This window comes from Protopterus annectens, chromosome 6.part0, assembly GCF_019279795.1.
Source record: "Protopterus annectens isolate FY-2018-M chromosome 6.part0, PAN1.0, whole genome shotgun sequence".
In the NCBI taxonomy this organism is placed as follows: domain Eukaryota; kingdom Metazoa; phylum Chordata; order Ceratodontiformes; family Protopteridae; genus Protopterus; species Protopterus annectens.
This window is the reverse complement of record NC_056737.1, coordinates 1,625,979,429-1,626,003,822: the sequence shown is the minus strand read 5'-3', so window position 1 is coordinate 1,626,003,822 and position 24,394 is coordinate 1,625,979,429. Positions and strand designations below refer to the sequence as shown.

Genomic DNA, 24,394 nt, shown 5'->3' with positions numbered 1-24,394 from the left:
TGCCCAGCAGAGGCAAAAGCTGCTGCAACGTCAACATTTTGAACTTGGGAATGTCCAGATAAGTGTTGAGGATAGATAAATCCAAAATTGGTCTCTACGTGTTCCCCTTCTTTGGTACTAGGAACAGGCGAGAATAAAATCCTAGGCCCACTTCTGGCAGAGGGACCGGCTGTATGGCCCCTAGTTGGAGCAACAGAGAAACCTGTTTGTGAGCCCTATTCTTTGTTGAGGAGGAACGTCTGGCATGCCTTTGAAAGGAGGCAAGGTATGGAAATAAAACCTGTAGCCGTGGTGTATGATATCCAAAACCCATCTGTCCTGGGTAATAAAACTCCAATTTTCTTTGAAAAGTGCCAACCTTCCTCCCAAAGGTGCTGCCAGACGAGCAGGCTCTGGCAGCTGAAAAGGTAGGTCATTGGGTCTGCTTACGAAAGGACTGACCCCTGCCTTCACCCGAAGCCTGTGCAGGAGAACTCCCTGTTCTAGGCCTTTAAGAGCCCTGAGCTCTGCCCTTACCACGTCTAGATCTACCCCTAGACTGGGAATCATAAGAAGGATACGTCCACCCCTTAGTAGGCCAATTTCTACTAAACTTTGGAGGCTGGACCTGCAAAAAATCTTTAACAGTCTGCATAGACTTAGCCTTGTCTTCCATTTTCTTTAAGACTGTCTCAACAGGAGGACCAAACAACACGTCAGATTGTAAAGGAGCATCTAAAATCCTTGTTTTAACATGTTCAGACAAATTCTGATCCCTCAGCCAGGCGTGCCTGCGAAGAACAGTCCCAGTGGCAGCCACCCTAGACGAGGCCTGTACAGCATCAAAACCACATTGCAAAGAATGCTTACCCACCTGTTCAGAAACATGTACTAAATCTTGCAACTCTTTACAATCAATACCTACTGCCAGAGCATCAACCTTAGACTTCAATTGTGAAAGGAGATAGTTTTGGTATTTCAACATGTGAAACTGGCAATTCAGAGCCCTCATAGCAAGAGTGGAAGAAGTATAAACTTTCTTTCCCCATCTATCCAAGGCCCTAGCCTCCTTGTCTGTAGGAACCGGATTCTTAACAACAGAAGCCTTAACACCCTTAGGCCCCTGGCTAACAGTTTCTGGGTCTGCCCTAGGACTCTTAAAAGATACTTGTGAACTTCAGGCACCCTGTAATACCTATCCGGCTTAACAGGAGCAGGAGGCAAAGAATCAGGATTAAGAAAAGCCTCTGTAAAAACATCTTCCACTACATCCAAAACAGGAGGTATAGCCAAAGGCCTATGCTGGGGTAAAACAGAAATTCCCTAAGCCGTTTCCTGGAATCAGAGAAGTCCTGACCCTCCCACTTAAAATGCTCCCTCATGGAATGAAGAGTTTCTGAAAAAGAAAAATCCTCAGGAGGAGTAGCAGAAGGAGTAGAATCATCCACATCAGAATCAGAATAAGGAGAGTACTCCTGCAAGTCTTCAGCCGAAGACTCTGAAACATCTGAAGCTTGCTCAAAACCCCCAGCTCAGGCTCCACCCTAGGTCTCTTAGCAGGAGGGGGCATAGAACCCCTAATCAAAGTAATCAAATCTTCTGCCATTTTAAGCATATGCTTCTTGGGCATAGTACCTGAAGAGCTAGGGGTAACACCAACTGAAGCTAAACCTGGCCTGCCCCTGGGAGAAGCCTTAGAAACAGAAGGAGAGGGCCTAGCCACCTTAGGAAGGGAGGGAGTATAGTAACCTGAGAAGCCCCTCAGCCTGACTTGCCTCCTGAGAGGCCACATCTTGCAATAATAAGGTCTCACTCTGGGAACACAAAGAAATCTCCGGTGGAGCCACCGGCTCCACCGACACCTCTAAAGAACCGGCGTCCGGTACAGGCGGTTCTTCTAGCCTAGGCTTAACTGCCTTGGCCTTGCGCTTCTTCGAGAAGCGGGCCGGAGCATCCGGCGGCATTTTATAATTGCACCGCTTCCCAAAGACTAACCTTGCACAATCCAACCTTCTCTTTATAGTGCGTTTATTAAATCTAGCACAAGAGCGACAGCCAACAACGTCGTGCTCAGGCCCTAAGCAAGGAATACACAAAGTATGATAATCTCTATGCGGTATCTGTTTCCCACAAGAAACGCAATTATTAACTTTTTCTGACATCCGGTAAATGACTGAGGCAAGAAAAAACTAAAATATTCCCCAACGAGGTACTTAGCCAACTTTGAACTCGGTCTGAAACTTCTAAATCGAAAAATCTCAGAACGCCAACCGGCACTTGCAATGCTGCTTCTGCATCGGACCATGCTGCAAAAAAGACTGAGGATATGACGCCGGTCATGCGCATTTGTACCCTGACGTCCTGACGTCAGTTAAATGCGCCCTGACCGACGTCAGCCTTATACTTTGATATTTGGGCCGACCGTGGACAGCGGACTACCCAAGTGTAAGGACTGCAGCAATGTGAGATGAAGAACATCTTATGTTTCAAGGACAAAGTGAGAGTAGCACTAGTATGAGTGCCTTAAAGAAAAGAAGTATTTTAATCCACCTTTAAACCAGCAATTAAAAAACTTTGAAGTAATGATGGAGAAAAAAATCAGGAAGGAATTATCCAAAAATTGGGTGGGACCTAACCTAACTAAGGATGAAAATAATTTATTACAGCAATTATCCCGAGACCCCTCAATAAGAATACTCAAACCGGACAAAGGAGGGGGAACCATTATTATGGACCAAGTATACTATGAAGCTAAAATGTTAGAGGTGTTAGAAAATGAAGAACGTTACACGAGATCCTCTTTAAATTAAATAAATATCGGCAACAAAAAAGTGTTTGTTGCATTGAATGATTTATTATTATTAGAGGGGACAATAGATGTGAACACATACAGATATTTGTATGTGGAAAAACCCAAAGTTCCGAATATATTTGGTGTACCGAAAGTTCATAAGAATGTTATCAACCCACCTATGAGACCAATAGTGTCATCAGAAGGTTCTATGACAGCACCCATAGCTAAATGGTTATATAATAAATTAAAAGAAGTATTGAATGAGGGCGTAGGTATAGTAAAGGACTCTTGGGACTTGTTGCGGAACCTAAAGAAGGAACTCTTTGATGAAAATATAACCTTTATTACATTGGACATAGTTGATCTTTTTTCATCCATCCCCTACAAGGAAGGTTTAGAGTGGTTTGAGGAGGCCTTGATTAATTATGGAAAATGTTCCCATAATGATTTTTGCTTGGTTTTGACTTTAATGGATTTGGTCCTGAACAGCAACTACTTGCATTATGAAGGAGAGTTTTTTAAGCAGATCAAGGGAGTGGCTATGGGTGCCCGTTGAGCACCCATATATGCAAATATCATATTGGCAGCCTGGGAACATAAATATATTTTAAATTCTCAATACAAGGTTTGTTGGAAGCTTTATAAGCGATTCCTAGATGATATCTGTCTTTTATGGGTTGGTTCTGATGCAGAATTTATATCTTTCATTGATTATATATTTAAAACCACAAACTTTCTCTCCTTTACCTATTCAAAGAGCAAAGAAAGTTTAAAATACTTGGACATTTTTGTGGGAAAAGGAGAGGGGGACTTTTATTCCAAGGTGTTTAGAAAGGAAAGTTATTCTAATTCATTTCTAGCATATGATAGTGCCCATCCTCACCACCACAAGAAGGGTATAATAAAGGGACAATATGTCAGGGGTAGCAGAATGACCTCTAGAGAGATGGATTTTGAAGAGGAATATGGAAGATTACCCAAAATGTTCTTAGATAGAGACTACCCTGATAGTTTAATTAAGGAAATTGAGGATGAGGTTGTGAAAGGAAGGTTGGATAAATACCAGCCTATTTTAGGAAAAGATGAATGGCAGAAGGTTAAGAACAAAAACGACCAATTTGAGGGGTATAACAACTTTGCATTGGATTATAGTGGTGAGGCAAGTATAATTAGAAACTTGTTAGAAAGTGAATGGCAAAAATTTGGTGAAATTTCGGACCTGAACTGTTTGTTTAAACACCCTTTAAAATGTACTTATAGGAAAGGTAAAAATCTTAAGAATTTTTTTGAGGTCAAAATAAAGGGGGATAGAATGAGGAAGGGGAGAGTTGGCACATTTAAATGTGGAAGTTGCTCTCAATGCTCCTTTATATGTGCCAAGGACACAGTGTACATCAGTAGTAGGGACATACTGATTCAAAGCAGTCACTATGCAAACTGTCAAACCAGTGGTATAGTCTATTTGAGTTTGTGTAAAAAATATGAAGCATTTTATGTCGGTAAATCGGAAAGGAGGTTAAAAAACAGAATATATGAGCATAACTACGACATGAAAACTAATTGTATCAATAATGCTCTTTTCAGACACAAAATGAAATGTGTGGAGGCAGTTTTCTCCTTTTTTGTGTTAGAGGTTGTAAATAAAGATGTTAGAGGTGGACCTTGGGAGGACACTATAGAATATAAAGAGTTGTTATGGCAACTCTATTTAGAGTCCTACAACCCACCTGGTTTGAACAATACAGTGTCTTTGGCCCCAGTGCTTAAGATGAGGGCAGACAAATTATGAGTGAAAATTGTAAAGCTTTCTACTTACTTGATGGTAATGTTCGCAATGTAACAAGCTTTTCCTGGTAATTTATGTAATTTTTAATATTTGGAAAAGAAAGGTTTTTTTAAAAAAAGTAAAATATATCAGTTCCAAACAGCTGAAAGCTTCATTAAGTATCTTATAGAATAAAATATTTATTTTTACCTCTAGATGGTGCTATAACACAATACATTTTAAATGCATATTTTAAATGCATCTTTTAATGGAGTTTAAAAGTAGTTTTTTATTTATGTATTTGACATTTAATACTTAATAATATTGAGGGATTAAACAATAAAATGTGGAGATGAGTATATTTAATTTAATTTATTAATGTTTTTTAAAATGTAAGTGTTTTTTAGAGAAAAATGGATGAATTGTTATGTACTTTTAAATGTTGTAACTGATATGAACTGAGGTTATTAATGGCTATTAATTAAAGTAGAACAAATCAAATTGTTTAATTAGTGCATATATATAAAGTGAGGTATATTTGTTAATAAGTATCCATTCACATCTGAGGAAGTGTATTAAACGAAAACGCAAGTGTGGAGACATAGCGTTAATGTGCCTTGAAGTTCGTATTTTGTTGGTTTTTTGTTGTGCTGCAGTGGCTTGTCGTTTTTTTCGATATTAAACTGGACTTAAAAGAAAAGACTGGGCTTTATTTCCTCCACTGGTGCTTTTTAGTTGGAAAGTATAAATGTATGTCTTTTACACAGTCTAAAATCAGCATAAATACTGTTAGATTAGGTCTCAATATGATATCTATCCCACCCACACTTACAAATACTTGTGTGAAAGAAAGGGCAACCGAACAGCATTCAGTAAAGCAAAAAGCTTGATGTACAACCTTAATCAAACCAACACTGTGATACCAAGACCTGCTGCTAAACAGCGGTCTATTAAATATTGCCAATATTGTTTGGATTACTTAACACAGTAAAGTACAAAACCCACTTTCCGACATAAGCTGTTAATCAATTCAAGTTTCAACACCCCAATCCACAATATGTATCACATTCAATAATATTTAGCCAAGATAATAATCCTAACCATAAAATTACAGGCCATAAAATAGCGCTCATAATGTACTAAACCAAAAATTGTTTTTAGGAAAGGTATGTGTTTCAAGAATTTATTGGAGATGAAAAGGGACAATATGGGTTCAAATAGACCAAAGGGTGTGTTTAAGTGCAACCACTGCAACTATTGTCAACATATCCAGTGCTGTGATTCATTCTTTATTAGGCATAAGAAAACAGAAGTGAAAAGGCATTTCAATTGCCTATTTAGGCGAGTTGTGTATGGGGCCGTTTGCCAAAAATGTAAGGCTTTTTACACTGGGAAGACCTGTCGGATGTTAAGGGAGAGAATTTATGAGCATTTAAATGACATTAGGAGAGAAAGGTCCACTAATGCTCTTTACAGACACATCTCTTCTTGTGAGGGGCATTTTTTCAAGTTTGTGGTGACTGACCACATAGACAGTGAACAAAGGGGTTTCTACACTGAGGATCATTTAAATAAAAAGGAACTCAATGGATTCTTACATGTGATGCTTTATCTCCCCCAGGCCTTAATGAAAGTAATTCCATCACCCCCATTCTCAAGTTAAAGAGTCTTGAGGGGTGATTATCACAAATACAATGTGGTTTAAATGTTCTGGAGTTTATACATAATTTGTTTTAATTTACATTCCTGAGTTTAACATATATTTGTATTTGTATAATGCTGTTATTCATTAGTGAATTCTATTGGTATTGTATGCATGTATTATCATGCTTGTATCTTGGATTTTAACAGTTTCTCACACAGTTTTTTGAAAGTCGACACTGGTGTTCCATTGGTCTGTTTGATCACGTGTTTATTTTGTGAGTATTTAAGTGAAATAGTGCATGTACTAGCAGTTCTGAAGAAGTCTTTATTTAGACAAAGGCACTAAACTGCTACCACTTGCTATTTTTGCTGCTTGTTGATTTTAATAAATTGTTTGATGATATTTCTTGACTGTTGGTACTGGTCTTTTTGGGCACCTGGATCTCAACTCAAGTTTTTCATTTGTTAAGTGTGGTGCATCATAAGGAGCTCTGATGTAGGACGTCTTAAAGCCTTCCACAAAACCACAAAGACATATCTAGGAATGTTGTCTGACTAAGACCTGTGCCTGCCACTCTGGCTGAGCCATCAGCACATTACATATGAGACTCATAGCTATGTTCAAGGTTGACTGCAGAGTTGAAAGCTGGGAGTCCACAGTTTTTTGGACATCCACTGGTATAACTCCATAAAGAGACTTGGAAATTTCTTTGGTCAAGTCCCTCTGAAATCTGATAACATGAGCAAGATAGCTCAGTGACTTGAGTGCAAAGGTCGCGGAGTACATCCATTTCCCAAATCTATCCAATGCCCTGAGATGGACAGAGGAACCCTCCTCAGATAATGTCTTCTTTGTGGCTACCACTACAACTATAGCATCCACCAGGAGATCTTTAATCCAATGCTTTCTGTCCTTGGGAGCTTGCAAAATTATGTCTGGCTTTTTTGGAATGGGCTACACCAGATCTGGGTCCTTCCAAGCCTGTTGCCCCATAAGATAAACCAGAGGATCAATGGGTGGTACCTCCCAAGATTAAGTTAAGCTGTAACTAAAGGTTTCTAGAAACACAGATTAATCAGGAGAGGGAGCTTCAGTGGGCCAACCCCCCTCTCTGTTTCATAAGCTCTAAAATCTTACCAAAGATAACAACCTTGGAGGGAGACCTGGGTGAAACTCACCTTCATCCAAATCTCCATCTTCTGTGACTGACTCTGCAAAGGAGTCTATATGTTTTCGCTTGCATGTTTGTTTCTTGTGAACTGATTCTGTCGAGGAGACTGAAGGTTCAGAATCATACTGGGAGCTGATGTAGCAAGTTATTCCAGACACCTGTGGTGCACTGTCGCAGTCTGGCAGGATGATTGGAAAATGGAATCGCAGGATCATGGTGGGTTTGGATGGGACTGAGCTTTAAGAAAGTGTCTTCTGTTTGGTTAAGCCCAAACCCTTTCAATTACCTCAAATGCTGAAGCTGCCACTGGAGCAGAGGATCCCTCTCTATCAGAAGAAGCGAGTGAAACCCTGATCCCTGGCATTCCTGGTCCCGAGGTAGACCTCAGCCCCAAGCTGTCTGGTATCAAGGCCCCTTAGGGAAGAGATGGATCTGAAAATCTTGGGGTTGTATTCTCCCCTAGAGGTCAGCATTGACATTGTGGCTTCCAGATCTGAGGACATCAGATTCAAGAGGAACAGGGAGTCTGCCAGCATCATCAAAGTTGATAAAACTGCCTGTGCTGAAGGAAGCACTTTAGAATGGATCATATCCAGAATTGTTGGAGATAGAGAATGGACCTCAACAGGAAAAAAGGAGTGGAGGGCAGGATGGCCAATGGTTGGTATGTTCCCTGGGGACAGCACCAAAAAAACCCCAAGTTGAATCTACATCTTGAAAGACATTCTCATCATCACGTCAATGTTTGTATTCTGTCAAGCTCCAAGATGATTGGTTAAACAAAGCCACTGAACAGGACTTTGAGTATATTTCTCCTGTAAGATTGGAGAGTGTAACCTGGGGCTCACCGGTTCTGAAGAAATCTGGGACCAGTGGGAAGTTGGTTGAGACTGAGTTGTCAGTTCCATTCTCCTGGTTATCTTCAATGTGGAATGACTGGAAGTGAGGGATCCAAGGACTGTTTAGAAACAGGAGGAGACTTCTCTTTGCCCTTTCCTTTAAGTTTAATCTTTTCTTTCTCCTCCTTTTATTTGTCTGAAGATTGAGCTCTGTCTTGTTTCTTGGTGGGGGTGGGGGGTAGAAAAGGATGGTCCAGAAGAAGTAGTCCCTGTCTATGCAGGGACAAGTACCTTCACCATGAATTTGTCTTGGCAAGCTTGTAAGGTTCTAGCACTAAAGGAGGCACACAAAGCACATTGTGTATCCAAATGGGCATTGCTCATGCAACAAACTCAGAGTGAGGATCCTTAGAGGGGCAGTTTGTGCCCACATTCTGAGCATTTCTTAAAGGTTTGAGATTCAGCCATGATGAAATCTGGAGGTTAGATAGAAAAAACACTAGAAAAAAATACTACCATATATCATCAAAAATTACAGTATTATGCATTTTAAAGCTCTATAAACAATGATAACTGAAGTAAGTAATAGCAAACACTATTCAAAATGAGAACATACTAAGCTAAGCTATTATTAACACACCACTAAACTAAGACTGCAAGAACAACACTAAAGCTGGAGGGAGAGGAGTCTCCCGACAGAGAAGGAGTAAAGGTGTTCAACTATATAACTATATGATTATACAACTATATAACTATCTAACTTGTTTTCAAAAATTCAGAAGTCATTCTAAACATCAAGGATATCAGCCTTTGAGAACATGTCTGGATGCTTCAGGCAGGCAGCAACCCAGATCTGAGGCACTGGAGTGCAGTGTATAGAATTATGGGTAAAGGAGGAGTCACAGCCCTGGAATCGAGTAAGCTTCAAATTCAGTATCAAGGTCAGATCCGACTCCCTATATTTTGAATTGGAGAAATATAGACAACACTGGATCAAGTGTTGCAAAGGAATACACTGTTTCCCAAAACTATCAACAGCTTTCCCATTCTTGTCAGAAGGGGAAGGATTGCTGCTAACAAAATGATTAGCAGCAGCCTGTTTTACAGAAGCAACAGCTGCTCCATTTGATCAGGGATGAGTGCATAAAAAATTATAAGTTTGAGAATACAATTTGGGGGGAGGGGCAGCAAGCAGGCTGTCAGGCAAGTTATAGGTTGTGATAAAAAAAATCCTCCAGTATTGAATGGACAGGAGGAAATGGCATAGGTTCTGGAAAATCCAGTTGTAATAAACCATAATACTTCATCTGGGACAGCAGAATAGCATTATGTTCCCACTGAAACAAGTGAGTCATTCTGGAAATAGTTTCCAAGAAAGAGAATCCTTCAAAGGGACTGGCAGAAGCCACACACTCTTCAGAATCTGAATCAGAAATCTGAGGGAAAAAAATAGAAGCCATCCCTTTAGAATCATATCGTTGTTCATAAACTTGAACATTTTCAGAAAATGAATAATCTCTTCTTCTTTTAACAGAAACAGCTAAACTGGAAGGCTGAAAGAGACTGAACTAAACCTTGAACTAAGTCCAAGAAATCAAGCCTGCACAAAGTGACAAACAACAGAAGAAACTTGACAAATTTTTTGCTTCTTTTTTTTGACAGGAATTTGTGAAGAAGTAAGCCCACATTTTCCAGGAAAAAAATCCCTAGGGATAGTTATGGCATTCTGGCTAGGCAGTGTAGTATTCATTGCCCCTTTTCCCAAGGCTGACAAGAATGGCTCTCCCTTTCCCACCAAGGGCACTCCAACATTTGCACAGAATGTGTCTAACCCGTGATCCACGGAGGCTGTAGGGATGACACGCAGAAGCACCCATTTGTGCTGAGACACTTTAGCAGTTTGCGATGGTGGCAAAGATGGTTTAGTACTTTTCTTCTTTTTCTGGCTAGAAGAAAGAAGTGAGGAACCGTCCTTCCTTTAAAACTGTTTCCTGTTTATAGTAGAAGTCTTTTGATAATGGGGAGAAGCAGATTCATAAATGTCTATAAATGAAAATATTATTTTCCTTTCCTTACTAAATTAATAATGACACCATCTGCAGACTCGCCATAAAAAATCTATCAATGGAAATCTAAGTAAAATTAAAACTAGCATTCGCATTGTAATACCTTTTTAAGATTATCTCTTGTCACAGTAGCTATTACTGAGAAATGTAAATATTACAAAGTGAATTCCTGTTTTGACTACTGCAGCTACAAACCTTTCCATTCTAGGTGTATTCTATATTGCTTTTGCTACTACAGACTACAGAATGCTCCTAAAATTGCTTTAAAATGGAACTTAAATAAGAAAATGTGTGAACTAAAATGTAATTATGCAACCACTAAGCTACTAGGTAAGGATACCTTTTACCACATTTATCTAGTGACCTAGAATCCTAACCAGATGGTAAGAGATGCAAAATGGACAACTCTCCATCTCTGAATAAATGCTGGTACAGAGAAAGACAAAGGATTTGCTTTGTGATAATTATGCAAATCCTGACCACCCACAGAAGACAAACATTCTGTCAGCTTTTTTTTTTTTTTCATAATATAAATTTGAATGCTGACTATTTGCGTTTAAAACATCACCTCCTTAAAGGCTGAACTAAAGTGTTGATACTACACATTTGCAGCTGGGTGCAATATCACCCATCTACATTTCTTTTCAGGAAAAGAGTAATTTCATATACTCCAAATGATTTTTTCTCATAAAATTTAATGTGCTTACAAAAAAAAGCACTCTGCTTATCTGAATGTTGAAGGGAATGAGAGTTTATTTACATAATACAAAAATCTTTCCATTCACTAGATAATTCAAGAGAAATGTACTATTCCTTTCCTCTTTCACCCTCTTAAACCTCTACAGTTTCTTGCAAAAGTCTGCATCTCTGTAATATAACCACAGACTGATGCCGGTTCAACAAAACTACCAAAGTATGTCCCTTTTGTGACAGTTTGATTTTCACACACACACACACACACAATGAAATACTGATTTCTAAAAGTCTTCTAGATGAAGGACAGCTGTAATAAAGACAGGAGCTGATACACATGTAGATACATCGGGACTAGCTTAATGACACAATGCTGACATGTTAGGTTCATTCACCACCAATGTCTTTGGATCTGACAGAACAACAGGAGATAACCAGCACAGGTACTGACAAAGATGCTGTTAAACCTTCCTTATAAAATATACAGTGTTTTATATAATTGCACAGTAATGTAAAGTTTAGCATACCTCAAAGAGGGGCAAATCATGCGCCAAGAATTTAGGCAAATTAACATCAATAATTGATCTCAGGAGTAAAATTTCTTCATCTTCTGTGGCATACTTCAGCTGGAATAAATAACATTTTAATTATGTAAGATACCTGTAATCTGCATCACTTTAGTTACTTTTTACTTCACTAGAGAGTCAATTTATTTTTGCTGAGACTGTTACTATTCTTTCATTAAATACATTCAAACTTTCTTCCTGCATTGTTCAACTATATTAAATGATACATATACCAATAACGTTTATATTACTGTAACTATTTTTCAACAGTAATGTGCAATAAAATGTTGATGTGAAATGATATCAATGAAAACAAGCTCTTACCAGTGTCACCTGGCTACATCCAAAGAATTTGGTAAGAAAACATTGACTTTGTTTCATGTTTAACAGTTACATATCAAACATGCCATGCAGAGGCCCAAAAGTATATTGTAACAGAATCTTTTCACATACAGCTGGGAATAGCTGACCACTGACAGCAAAGGAACAGATATTTTAAGTGATTCTGTCACCTCTGCAGTAGTACAAAGATGAAACAGTGAAGAGGTAATAAAATAACTATGAAAAATGAAAACCCACTTGTATTGCATTATGCTCCTTAACTGGTAAAAAGGTAAAGTTGTTAAAAATGTGCCCCGAATGAGACCTAATATTATAAGGTCACCAAAGCAATTGATGAAGGCAAAACAATACACACCTCATAACTTGATCTAGCCTAAGACTTTGGCAGAATCCTCCACTCAGGTATAGTAGAAAAGCTACATAAACTGGGAATAAACTCCTATATATCACACTCTGGACAGCAAAATGGCTCACAAGTAGAATGTAGGAAGTTACCTCCAAAAAGGGAGTAGTCACAGAACCACAGGAGATTACTAGGCTATCGATTCAGTGGTCATTTTAAGACTAGCCTTTTCAACCCAACGTAATACCATAGAAGTACTAGTCAATACCCAAGATTGCCTTTCGTGATGGCTGCCCATGTCCAGGGGGGTTTTGGGCATTATCCTCGGTAAGAATTTACAGTGTTCCATCCACTTGTCCAGGTTCTTCTTGAACAGTGTCATAGAGGAGCTCTGTTTTACATGAATTGCTAGCCTGTTCCAAAGACGTGGCAGTCGCTGGGAGATAAATCTGTCCTTCCAGCATGTCCTACTTAAGTCGCAGGCCATATTTAAGTCCCTGTAATGGGTAGCTCTAGATCCATTTGATTTACGGATATGCAGTGAGTTCATTAGGTTTGGGTCTTGGGTTGCTCTGTAGGCCAGGCATAAGTCTCCCCTAAGAACTCTATATCATACGGAGTATAGTGAAAGGGACTTTAGTTGGTCTGTGTAAGGCACATGCTGGAGGCTCATGATTATTCTCTGTTAGAAACCTCTGAGGTCTCTGTAATTGCTGCAGGTGCTTAGTTTGGTACATATCAAACAGGGCGTTATACTCAATTATGGGCTGGATAAGTGCCAAGTATAGGGGGCTATAACTTCTTTTGCTCTCAAGGTGATGCCTTTATTCATCAAGTGAACTACATGGAAAGCTTTCCTTACAAAGATAGACACATGGTGGTTGAAGTTAAGGTCATGGTCAACCTGTGATCCCAGGTCCCTTACCAGTTCATGGGAACTTAGGGTATTGTTGTTGAATTGATAGTGTGAAGGGAAATTGTTTGTGCCAAAGGGAATGATGATGCATTTCTTTGCATTCAGTTTGAGACTGTGACTAACACTCCAGTGGTTGGTCTGTGTGAGACCCTCCTGGAGTATACTGACATCATATGGGAATCAATGATTGCACCTAGTTTGCAGTCGTCTGCAAACTTGGTCAGCCACAACCTTTTAGTTTTGATCTAAACATTTGAGAAGTACATACCAAACAGTATGGGGGGCCCAGCACTGACCCCTGTGGCACCCGCCCTGGTAACAGGTCTGCTGGTTGATGCAGAATCATCCACTTTGATAGCGTGTGTCTGGTTTGTGAGCCAGTTGGCAACCCATAGGTTCATAGGTAGGTACTAGGCTATCGGCCCAAGGGCCTAAGTAAGTCTTAGCCAACAAAGTTCCCTGGCTTACATCAACCCAAGAAAGTTAATTTCCTGTGCCCCTGTCGAGCAGAGCCACAGAAGTGATCCCCGGGGTGTATTTCCTATTTCCCATCCACTCAAAGATTTTTCTTGAAGAGTGTTAATGAGGAACTTTGCTTGACATAGATGGGTAGCTTGTTCCAGAGTATGGGAAGTCTCTGGGACAGGAATCTATCCCTCCAGCAAGTCCTGTTTATCGTGGTGACAAGGTTTAGGTCCCTAGTAGCTCGGAGGGATTGGGATTAGGTATAGCATGTCCAACAGCTCTGGGTTTGACATAGCTTTATATGTTAGGCAGAGATCACCTCTGAGTAGGCGATATGCTACAGAGTAAAGCTGTAGTTTTTTAAGACTATCAGTGTAGGGCATCTGTTTGAGGCCAGTAATTCTCTTTGTGAGGTACTTCTGTAGCATTTCCAGCTGCTGCAGATGTCTTGTGAGGTACATTCCAAAAGGGGCGTTGTACTCTATAATGGGTCTAATGAGTGCCGAGTAGAGGGGAATAATTACCTCTTTTTTCCTGGATGAGAACCCTTTTGTGATGAGGTGTGCCATGTAGACGGCTTTTCTAACTACTGTGGCAATGCAATTATTAAAAGAGAGACTACTGTCCACCTGGGTTTCAAGGTCTCTTATCACACATTCGATCTTAAGAAGACTGCCGCCTATGTGGTAGTTCATGGGTACAGAGTTTTTACCAAAGGGGATCATAATGCACTTTTTGGCACTGAGTTTGAGGCCATGACTCTGACACCAGGCATCTATCTCAGTGAGGCCCTTCTGTAGGATGTCCACATTATTTGGGGAATCGACTATAGCTCCTAGTTTGCAGTCATCTGTGAACTTCGTTAGCCAGAGGCCTTCTGTGTTAGCCTGTACTTCAGAGAAATAGATACCAAACAGAAGAGGTCACAGGACTGAACCCTGTGGTAACTCCACTTGTCACTGGTTTGCAGTCAGATTTGAAGTCTGCAACTTTTACAGTGTGGGTTCTTGTCAGTGAGCCAGTTGGCAACCCATCTTGTGACATAGGGATTGATATCTAGTTTAGTGAGTTTAGCTATAATTCCAGAATGGGGGATGGTGTCGAAAGCCTTGGCGAGGTCAAGATAGGTTGTGTGAACCACCTTACCCTCATCTACGGCTTTGGTGACTGCCTCAAAGAAGTCAACCATGTTCAGGAGGCATGATCTGCCTTTCACAAACCCAAACTGGGAGGGGTCCAGAGTTTGAAGGTTACCAATGTCTTTTTTTATGAATTGCATGATGATACGTTCTATGGCCTTGCAGATCAGACTCATCAGGCTAATAGTGCAAGTGGGATAACTGTTGCTTTGCACCATTCAGTGGGCACAAAGCCTGACGTGAGGCTATAACTGAACATGGTGCTTAGATGGGAAGCCAGTTCATTCTGAAGTTTGTGTAAAACGCAGCCTGGGATGTTGTCCAGTCCCATGGATGCTGTGTTTTTGGCTTTAGAGAGTGCTGCTTTTACCTGTGAAGTTGTGATTACAGGGACTCTGCATTCTTCCTGTATAGATATGGGCCCTTTAGTGGCTGGGGGGGGTAAAGTTAGCACTGAACCTATCTGCCAGGATGTTGGCAATATCAGTTGGTTCTATAATTTTTGTGCCATTGTGCTGTAACTCAGAGACGATCTGGGTGTTGCCATTGAGATTCTTGACATAGCTATAGAATGCTTTGTGGTTGTCCTTAGAATCAGTGGCAATCTTGTTTTCATAGCTAGCTTTGGAGGATCTTATAAGGGATCTCAGCTTCTTGCTGAGGCTGACCAAGGAGCTCCTCCATTCATGGAATTTTACTCCCTTTTGCAACAATTTCTTCCTTCTGTTGTAGAGTTTGTTTATGGCACGGGACTAGCAGATTGGCTTCCTTTTTTTTTGGAGGATAGCATCTTGGTTCTGTTTGGGATAGCACGATCCATGCACTCGTGTAAGTGTTTTTAGAGTGCATTTGTGTAGGATTCAGCAGTCATAACTGAATTGTCCAACTGCATGGGTGTCATGAAGTTCACCATTTCTGTCTAAGAAGCATGAAGTTGGCTTTGGAAAACATTTTTACCATGGTTTTCTTAATGGAGGTTGGGGTGGGATGTGGATATCTATGGTGATTAGCTTATGGTCAGATCTGACCAAAGAGGAGTTAACTTCAGGTGTGGAACACCGGTCACTCATGTTGGTAATGACTAGGTCTAGGATATTGTTGCCCCTGGTGGGTGTGTAGATAAGTTGATCCAGGGCATTGGAATTTATGAATTCCAGAAATCGCTGAGAGAAGGTGTTAGTACATGAGTAGTTTTCCCAGTTAATGGTGAGGTAATTGAAATTGCCTAATGTTTGGTTGAACCCTAATATTTTCCAGTATATCAAGAAAAGAACAGTGGGAACCCTGGGGCATGGTGGGGGATCTGTATCAAGCTACAATTTGGATCGCAATTTTGCCCAGAGTTAGTTGCACTTGGATAACCTCGGCTGCATTATGCTGAGCAACTAGCCTGGAAGTGTGGATATCCTTAATGAATATGGACACACCTCTGCCTTTGGTCTTCCGGTCCAGGTTAGATGGCCGAAAAGTGTGGTATGAGTTATAGCCTGGTAATGCAGGGGTGCTCTCTGGAGCCTTGAACCAGGTCTCAGTGACTGCACAGACATCGATGTTCTCCATTTTAAGGAGTGCCTCGAGCGAGTGCATTTTGAGATTTAGACTTTTAGCATTGAGTAGCATTACCCTCAGTTTTTGCTTGCCTGTTCCTGTTATGGTGGTGAATTTGTCATTTGAACCTTGCCTAAAAAAGGCACTATAGGGGCGGCAAGAGCCTTTGCTGGTATCCGGAATCCCAGGGGTGACAGGTGCAGGCCATTTCTGGCAAAGCATCGTGGTCTGTCGACCATGTCATCCCAGGCAGACAGATACTGGATCCCATTAGAATGACACCAGAAGCTTTGCCAATTGTTGAATTCAATCATTTTGTCCTTGTACTGCAATATCATTCTGGGTGATGGCAGGATGCTACTCAGGGCTAGGGTCATACCTGCCCGGGTACAAGATCGGAGAGTTCTTCTATGTCTCTTTTCATGTAGTCCAGGAAGGTAAGTCATTCACACTAACATGGACAACCACAGAGTCATATTTGTACTTGTGGAGTGACCTGAGTGCATGGGTTATGTGGCGGATTCTGGCACCCGACAGGCAGCTGACAGTGACCTTCTCCTTGTTTAGCCTGGTGAGTGGGACATCAGTGTGCCTGACTATAGAGTCACCTATGACTAGTGTGTTGGGCACACTGTTTTGCCTTATGGACTGTGGTTGAGTGACACACTGAGTCTGTGGGCTATGTGTCATTTGGGTTGTGTTGGTGGTGGGAGGTTGCTTGCGTTTCTGCTTTGGAGGTCTCCGTTGCTTGAGCAGATTATTATTGAGAGCCTCTGTGAATGTTTTTGTGTTTCTATGTGTGGATTTTGGTGGTGTAGGTTTAGTGGGACTATGTGATGAGTGTGGTATGGTGCAAGTGTTTACCTTCTCCTCTTGACTATCAAGTTCAGTCTTGGTTGGAGAGAGCTTTACCCCCAGTTTGGTTAGATAAGTGCATCTCTCACTGGTTGTAGTGTTGGGTGGTAGGGGGAGAGGGTTGTCTGTGTACATGAGGCAATTGCTACATTGCCCCAAGATGCCCAGATTCATCAGATAGACAGGAGAGAACACTGGGAGCTGACCCTTGCACATGCCAGAATACAAAAAATATTTTCCTCTAGACAAGTGAGGAAAGTGAGTACCAAAACTGTTTTCCTCTAGGTAATGAGGAAGAGTGAGTGCTGTAGTAATTTGTAGTTTATTTAGCACTTACAACAAGTTCTGAACAAGTACTGAGCACGGATAAAACTAAGAATCTGTATCTGGCTCTTGTCGTAGATAGGCTACCTAGTGCTTACCACCCCCACTGTTAAGCTAGAAGTATTCCCTCCAACACAGAAAGGCTTGGGGGCACAGAAGCTTACAAACAGTCCTGGATACAGCAAATCTGTATCTGGATTAGACTACTTACAGGAAAGGCAGAAAATAAGCGTGGAGTTTATATATATATATATATATATATATATATATATATATATATATATTTTTTTTTTTTTTAGTTGAGTGGATTGGCTTTCTCAAAAATTCTCTCTGTATTAGAAAGAATTAGGTAATTACAGTAGCAAAAACACTTTAAATGCAGTACAAGCTAGCACACTTGAATGTGTAGCAATATTAAGGCAAATACAGTTTAAATAAATGCAGATAAGTTAAAAATGACAAAAACAAGTTTATGAAAAATCAAATAAGAGCACTTAAACACTTAAAAGCACACAGAACAGCAAATTAAGGTATTATGGTAGAAGACAGTTATGTAAGAGCAGCTCAAGATTTTTTCTTACATCTTTCCATCTTACAATAAAGGGGTTTACATTCAGTTTGCTTAGTTTATTGGTAATGCCTGAATGTGGGATTGTGACGAAAGCCTTTGCCAAGTCGAGGTATGCTGTGTGCACAGACAGGCCCTCATCAATGGTTCTGGTCACACTTTCACAGAAATCTACCAGATATAACAGGCAGGATCTGCCCTTCATGAAGCTGAACTGGGTAGGATCCAGAGTATGAAGGTCACCTATGTCTTTATTTATGAGCTCCATAATAATAAGTTCCATGGCCTTACAGATGAGCCTGGCCAGGCTTATGAGTCTGTAATTCCTGGGATCTGTTGGTAGGCTACATTTGTGGAGGGAAATAACTACAGTTGTTCTCCATTCCACAAGAACAAAGCCTGTGGTTAAGTTGTGACTGAAAAGGGTACTAACTTGGTGATGCTAGTTCATGTTTTAGCCTGTTTGGAGGACAGCCTGGGATGTCATCTAGTCCCATAGAGGCCATGTTCTTTGCCTTGGTCAGGGCTTTGAGGACCTGTTCTTCAGATATGTAAGGTGGGGGGGGGGTTGTTGTAAGTTAGGAGGGGATAAGGCAGTGAAATTTTCTCTAAACTTATCCGCTAGCAGGTTCGCTTTCTCACTGGGGTCAGTGTGTGTGATACTGTTGACCAGCATTTCTGCACATGCTTGGGTACTACCCTTTAGGTTATCTACATAGCTGTAAAAGGCCTTATGGTTAGCCTTGGCTGTACTTGCTAGGTTTCTCTCAAAGGAGCTCTTGGAGGATTTGACAAGTTGTCTTATTTGCCTGTTAAGGAAGGTACTTTTCCATTGTTGGATCGATCCTTGTCTTTGTTTTCTTGGACAGAAGATTTTTGCATTTATTGTAGAGTTTGTTGATGCTGGAAGTCCAGCATGGCAGCCTGATTTTACTTGGGGCTTTGGCTTTGATTCCATTTGGTGCAGCCGAATTTATACACTTATGCAAGTGATCAAAGTGTAAGCTTTGGCGTAGTTACCACTTTCAGCTTGGGGTGGGGCTTGGAATGCATTTATACTTTCACCTAGGAGTCCACAGGGTTTTGTGCTGGGAATTCTCCTGTTAGGCATTTACCTCTCTGAAGAAAAAGCCAATACTAAAGGGCTCTGGCTGACTACATTTGCAGATAGTTGCGAGCTAGGAACAGTCTTTGAGTCTCCAAATGACTTCGCTATCCTGCAGGAAAGTTTATCCCAAATAAATAATTGGTGCCAAAATCATGGACTGAAACTAAATGCCACAAAAATGCTATACTGTATCCTTTAGGAAGTCGTCTACCCTGGGGAAAGTTCAGTTGTGTAAGTTGAACTTACCTTAACAATATATATTCGAATGATCACTGCTGCAGTAGCCTTAGCTTGATAGGTTATAGCCCACCAACAATATAACAGTCAGCCAGCATCTAAAGCTTCAGAGCACCTTCAAGGCACTCAAATTGTCAGGCAGCTCAAGATGAGCTGAGTAAAAGACAAGTTTGGGAGTGAAGCCTTTTCAGGGCATTCCTGGCAGCAGAGAGAGACAGAGAGAGGGGAGTCTGAGCCCTGACAGGACAATGCAAGGAACTCCAAAAAATAAAAGTCTACATCTTGGCATAAAAAATACGCCAATCAAAAAATAGCTCCTGCACGTAGGAGAGTTGCCCGGCAACAGCCACAAACCATGTCCACAACGAGAAGCCAGCAACCAAACAGGATCCAGTGAAAAAATATAATCTATTATGAAAACAGCATCAAAAATAGCTCAGACCGGTTTCGGCTGGCAAACCACACACAGCCTTCTTCAGTGACAATAAAAAAAAAAACTAAAATGATGCATTTAAATAGTGACAAGATCACGTCCTATTGGTTCAATTAGAATTGCTCATTTAGTCCAGGTGCAAACAAAGCACCTAACTTAGTAACCCATTTCTTTTCCTTGGAATCTAACAATGAATGCCATCCTGTTTTATTAAATCTTGTACCCTTAATTAAGTCAATAATCATAAAAGAAAATTTAGCAGTGTGATGTTTGGTGGTATGTTTATAAAGAATAATAAATGTATAAGTATCCAGTAAAACGCCAAAGTCCAACCTGAGCAGGTAAAATATGAAGAAAACAAAGCAAGGTTGGACACTGCTGACAGCTTAAAAATCTTCTTTATTCTTAAAATCACAAGATAAGCGCTTTCGGGATGACCCTTCTTCAGATAAATAAAACGAATGAGATGGTTTGCTTATATACATAATAAAAGCCAATCACATTCAATAAAATGACTAACACATTCAGTGAAATACCCGCCTATTTTTCAAAATAGGCTTAATAGGTATGAATTCATTCAATCCAGGCTTCCTATTGGCCATTAAATTAGCAATCCATTTAGTTTCTATTGTTTCTGTTTGAAGCATGATATCACCCCCCCTAGTGCTGGGTCTAACATTTACTATGACCCTAAATTTAAATGTATGTGTAGGAAATGAAGTCACATGCTTACATAGTGCATTTCTTTCATCATTATTTCTGATACTGGAAAGATGCTGAAGGATCCTTATTTTAAACATGCTATTTGTCTTGCCTACATAAAAACCTTGGCATTGACAACATTCTGCTAGGTATACTATATTGGTTGTACGGCAGGTTGCTCTTCCTTTAAAGTGGAACACTTTATGGGTGATAGGATGTGTGAAAACAGTATCTTTGTTTATGTAGGGACAAGCTTTACATGAGCCACAACTATTCGTTCCTGTTGAATGTGGTAAAGCATATGGTGTACTGGACATAGAAGGTTCCTTACATAATAAATCCTTTAAGTTTTTATTCCTTCTGTATCTAAAAGTGGGTTGGGATCCCACTATACCCCCCAATACATTATCACTCGTCAGGATATTCCAGTTTTTTCTCACTATATTACAGATGTCACTGGTATTACTACTGTAATTTAACATCACCTGTGGACCTTTGCAAGAGCTTTCATTACTCTTTTTAATCTCATCCCTTTCAGAAGTTCTTGAAATCCAGGGCTTATAATCACTGCATCGCTTGGATCTACCTCTTTCCACAGCCTTATTCACCAAGTTATGCTTATAGCCTCTGTCATTGAAATTCTCCTTGAGTTTGGCTGTTTCCTCTTCAAAATCTGATTCTAAAAGACATAACCTGGAAACCCTGCTCACCTGTCCCTGTACTATATTGCGGTACGTATACCTAGGATGCATGCTATCAAATGCCAAAAGCGAATTTTTCCAGCAATCTTTTTTATGTAGCTTTGATCTAAAACCTTTTGTGTCCTGTTCTACACATACATCTAAAAAATCTACAGAGCTGCGTGACATATTGATGGAAAATCTAAAAAATGCCGTGGTAGAATGTAAATAATTGATAAATTCACCTAATTCTTCCTCTGTCCCATCCCACAAAAGAAAAATATCATCTACAAAACGTAGATATAACTGCAGGTGATGTCTCCACTCCTCATTATTAATGACATGTGTTCTCTCCCATTGTGAGAGGACCAAATTTGCATACGTATTAGCGCAGGGGGTTCCCATGGCTACCCCCTGCGCTTGTCTATATATGCTGTTACCTCCCAGAAAAACATTGTTTTCCAAAACAATACTTAGCAACGATATAATAAGAGATAACTTGTCATCACTGACTCCTAGGTTGCCCAAGAGCATTTCTACACTATCAATGCCAAACTTGTTGTCAATCACAGTAAATAAACTTTGAATATCCATAGTTACCATCAATAAGTTCTTACTGTAAGATTTGTTCAACTCACCTAGGAGCCTTAAAAAATGTGCTGTATCTTTCAATACATTATCCATTTGATCTAAATAGGGTTTTAGTGTGTATTCCACCCATATTGACACATTCTCTGTAACCCACCCCCTCCCAGATACTATCGGTCGAAGGGGTGGGTTCAGGATGGACTTATGTATCTTCGGTAATGCTTTGAAGATGGGAGTAACTGGTTTCTCTATTTTAAGAAACTGATAAGTTTCCTCAGATATTTTCATATCATAAAAAAGAGCATTCAATTGAATATTCACCCTGTCTATAATATTTTTTACAGTCAAGGGATTTATAAGTATATAAGTATTACTGTCTTGTAATAACTCATTCAATTTGTTATTATACCATGCAGTGTCCAAAAGGACAACAGCACCTCCCTTGTCTGCTTTTTTTATCACAATATCCTTGTTGGCAATAAGATCTTTTAATGCTGTCCTTTGTTCAACTGATAGATTATAATATTTCTTAAAATCCGCTTCCTTATAGTAATCTATCATGTCTTTCTCACATGCACTGACAAACAAATTCAAACTCGGTGTTAATTGAGGAACAAAGCCACTCGGTTTTCCAAGAGGAAGCCCCTTCTCATTACTATTGCCATACATTAACCTCAGTGATACATTCCTGCAATATAACATGATATCTATCATCATTTCATCATAGCATCCATTTTTACTCATGTTGCCAGATAAATTAACCATTCACTACTACAATTTGCAAAAAAATGATAGTTTATAAACTTTGGAAAAATTCCTGCTTGTAAATTCCTTTGATTTAAAGATTTTGTCACAATTACTACAGTGACCACATGGGAAACAACCCACTAACTTTTCACCAGTCAAAGTTGTTTGTACTGAATCAGTGCTACTAAAAAAAGTGTGTGTGTTTATAATGATTGAAATATGAAGCCAAGTTTTTACCTTTCCGAAATGAAAATAAACATTTTTCAGGTAATACATCTGATAATTCAGGAATGTTGGACAAAATGTTCCAGTTTTTCTGAACACTGTCTATAAGTAAATTTGAATTTCTAGCATAAGTTGTAACAAACCTTAATGGCTGCACAGTCCTCTGATCTTTGGCTTTATATTGGAGAAAATCCTCCCTAGATAAAGAATTTACCCAATTGCTAGCAGCGAGAACGTGTCCCATGGGATAGCCCCTGTCACGAAATCTACTGATTAAATCGCATCTGTCTTTCTCAAAGACATCCTGCTGGGAACATATACGTTTTAAACGTATAAATTGTGACTTAGGTATGCTTTTGGCAATATGCGGTGGATGAAAACTGGAGGCGTGAAGGACTGTGTTATATTCAGGATATTTTCTGAATACCTGAGTACTAAGGGTATGATCTTGTTGTCTAGTAATCAGGACATCAAGAAACGTAATTGTTTCCGCATGATAATTGACAGTAAACTCTATGCCCCATATATTATCATTCAAATATGAAACAAATTCAGTTAAATATTCAACATCAGCCCTCCACACCATCCAGCAATCATCCAAATACCGCCTCCAAATATCGATTTCTGGCAAAAAGATGTTGTGACTAGTGTTGTAAATAATATGTTCCTCTATGTATGCCATAAAAAGGTCAGCATAAATGGGAGCAAAAGATGCTCCCATTGCTGTACCTTTGATTTGCCAAAAACAAATGTCTTGGTAGAAAAAGACATTGCTGGTTAGAACAAGTTCTGCCAAGCCAACAAGAAAGGAATTGAAATCCTCTTCATAAATGCGGGCAATCTTAAGCCAATAAGATAAAGCCTCCAATCCTGCTGAATGTGGTATATTTGTGTACAAGGAACTGACATCCAATGTGCACATCAACCAACCAAATTCCAATTGTGCCTCAGATATAATCTGTAAAAAATCTGTTGTATCTTGTAGTCGAGAACGAACATGGATCAACAAAGGCTTGAGGTGTCTGGTCAGAAACAAGGATAATGGTTCAGTAAGGTAACCCCTACCAGAAACAATGGGTCTGCCTGGTGGATGTACAGGGTCTTTGTGAATTTTAGGAAGGAAGTAGATGTAATGATTAATAGGGTCCTTGATTGTCAATTGTTATAAAGTGGAACTGGTTATGAGGCCAGTATCCCTAGCAATGGTCATGAATTCATCAATCTGTTGCTTGAATCTAAGCGTAGGATTCAGACACATTTCAGCATAGTGTCTTTTGTTTGATAGTTGTCTCATTGCCTCCTTGTCATAGTCCGACCAATTCATGACCACTACAGCCCCGCCCTTGTCTGCTGAGATAAACACCAGATCCTTGTTTTGTTGTAATTCCTCAATGGCTTGTTTCTCCCTAAGTGATAAATTGTTAGATTTAAAACGAGTCTCCGAACTATAAAAGTGTAGATCTTTGAGAATCATATTCTGAAATAAATGTACAACAGGATGCATTGGTGGAAGATACTTGGATTTATGATAAATAAATTTGTTTTGATCATAACTTGTATCCCTATCCCCAAACTGTAATTTCAAATTTACACTTCTACAAAAAGACAAAACGTCCTGAACCAAATGATCTTCAGAAGTAACAAAACCAGGGATGA

The 24,394-nt window shown here is 39.8% G+C and overlaps 1 protein-coding gene across 1 annotated transcript in view; it reads right to left on the bottom strand.

Moving 5' to 3' along the window:
• DNAH7 (dynein axonemal heavy chain 7) overlaps window positions 1-24,394 on the bottom strand; it is a 4,771,155-nt gene that overhangs the window by 2,378,134 nt on the left and 2,368,627 nt on the right. The window contains exon 25 of the mRNA XM_044073696.1: window positions 11,480-11,578. Coding sequence (XP_043929631.1) covers window positions 11,480-11,578 — 99 coding nt within the window. The remainder of the gene's footprint in view (window positions 1-11,479; window positions 11,579-24,394) is intronic.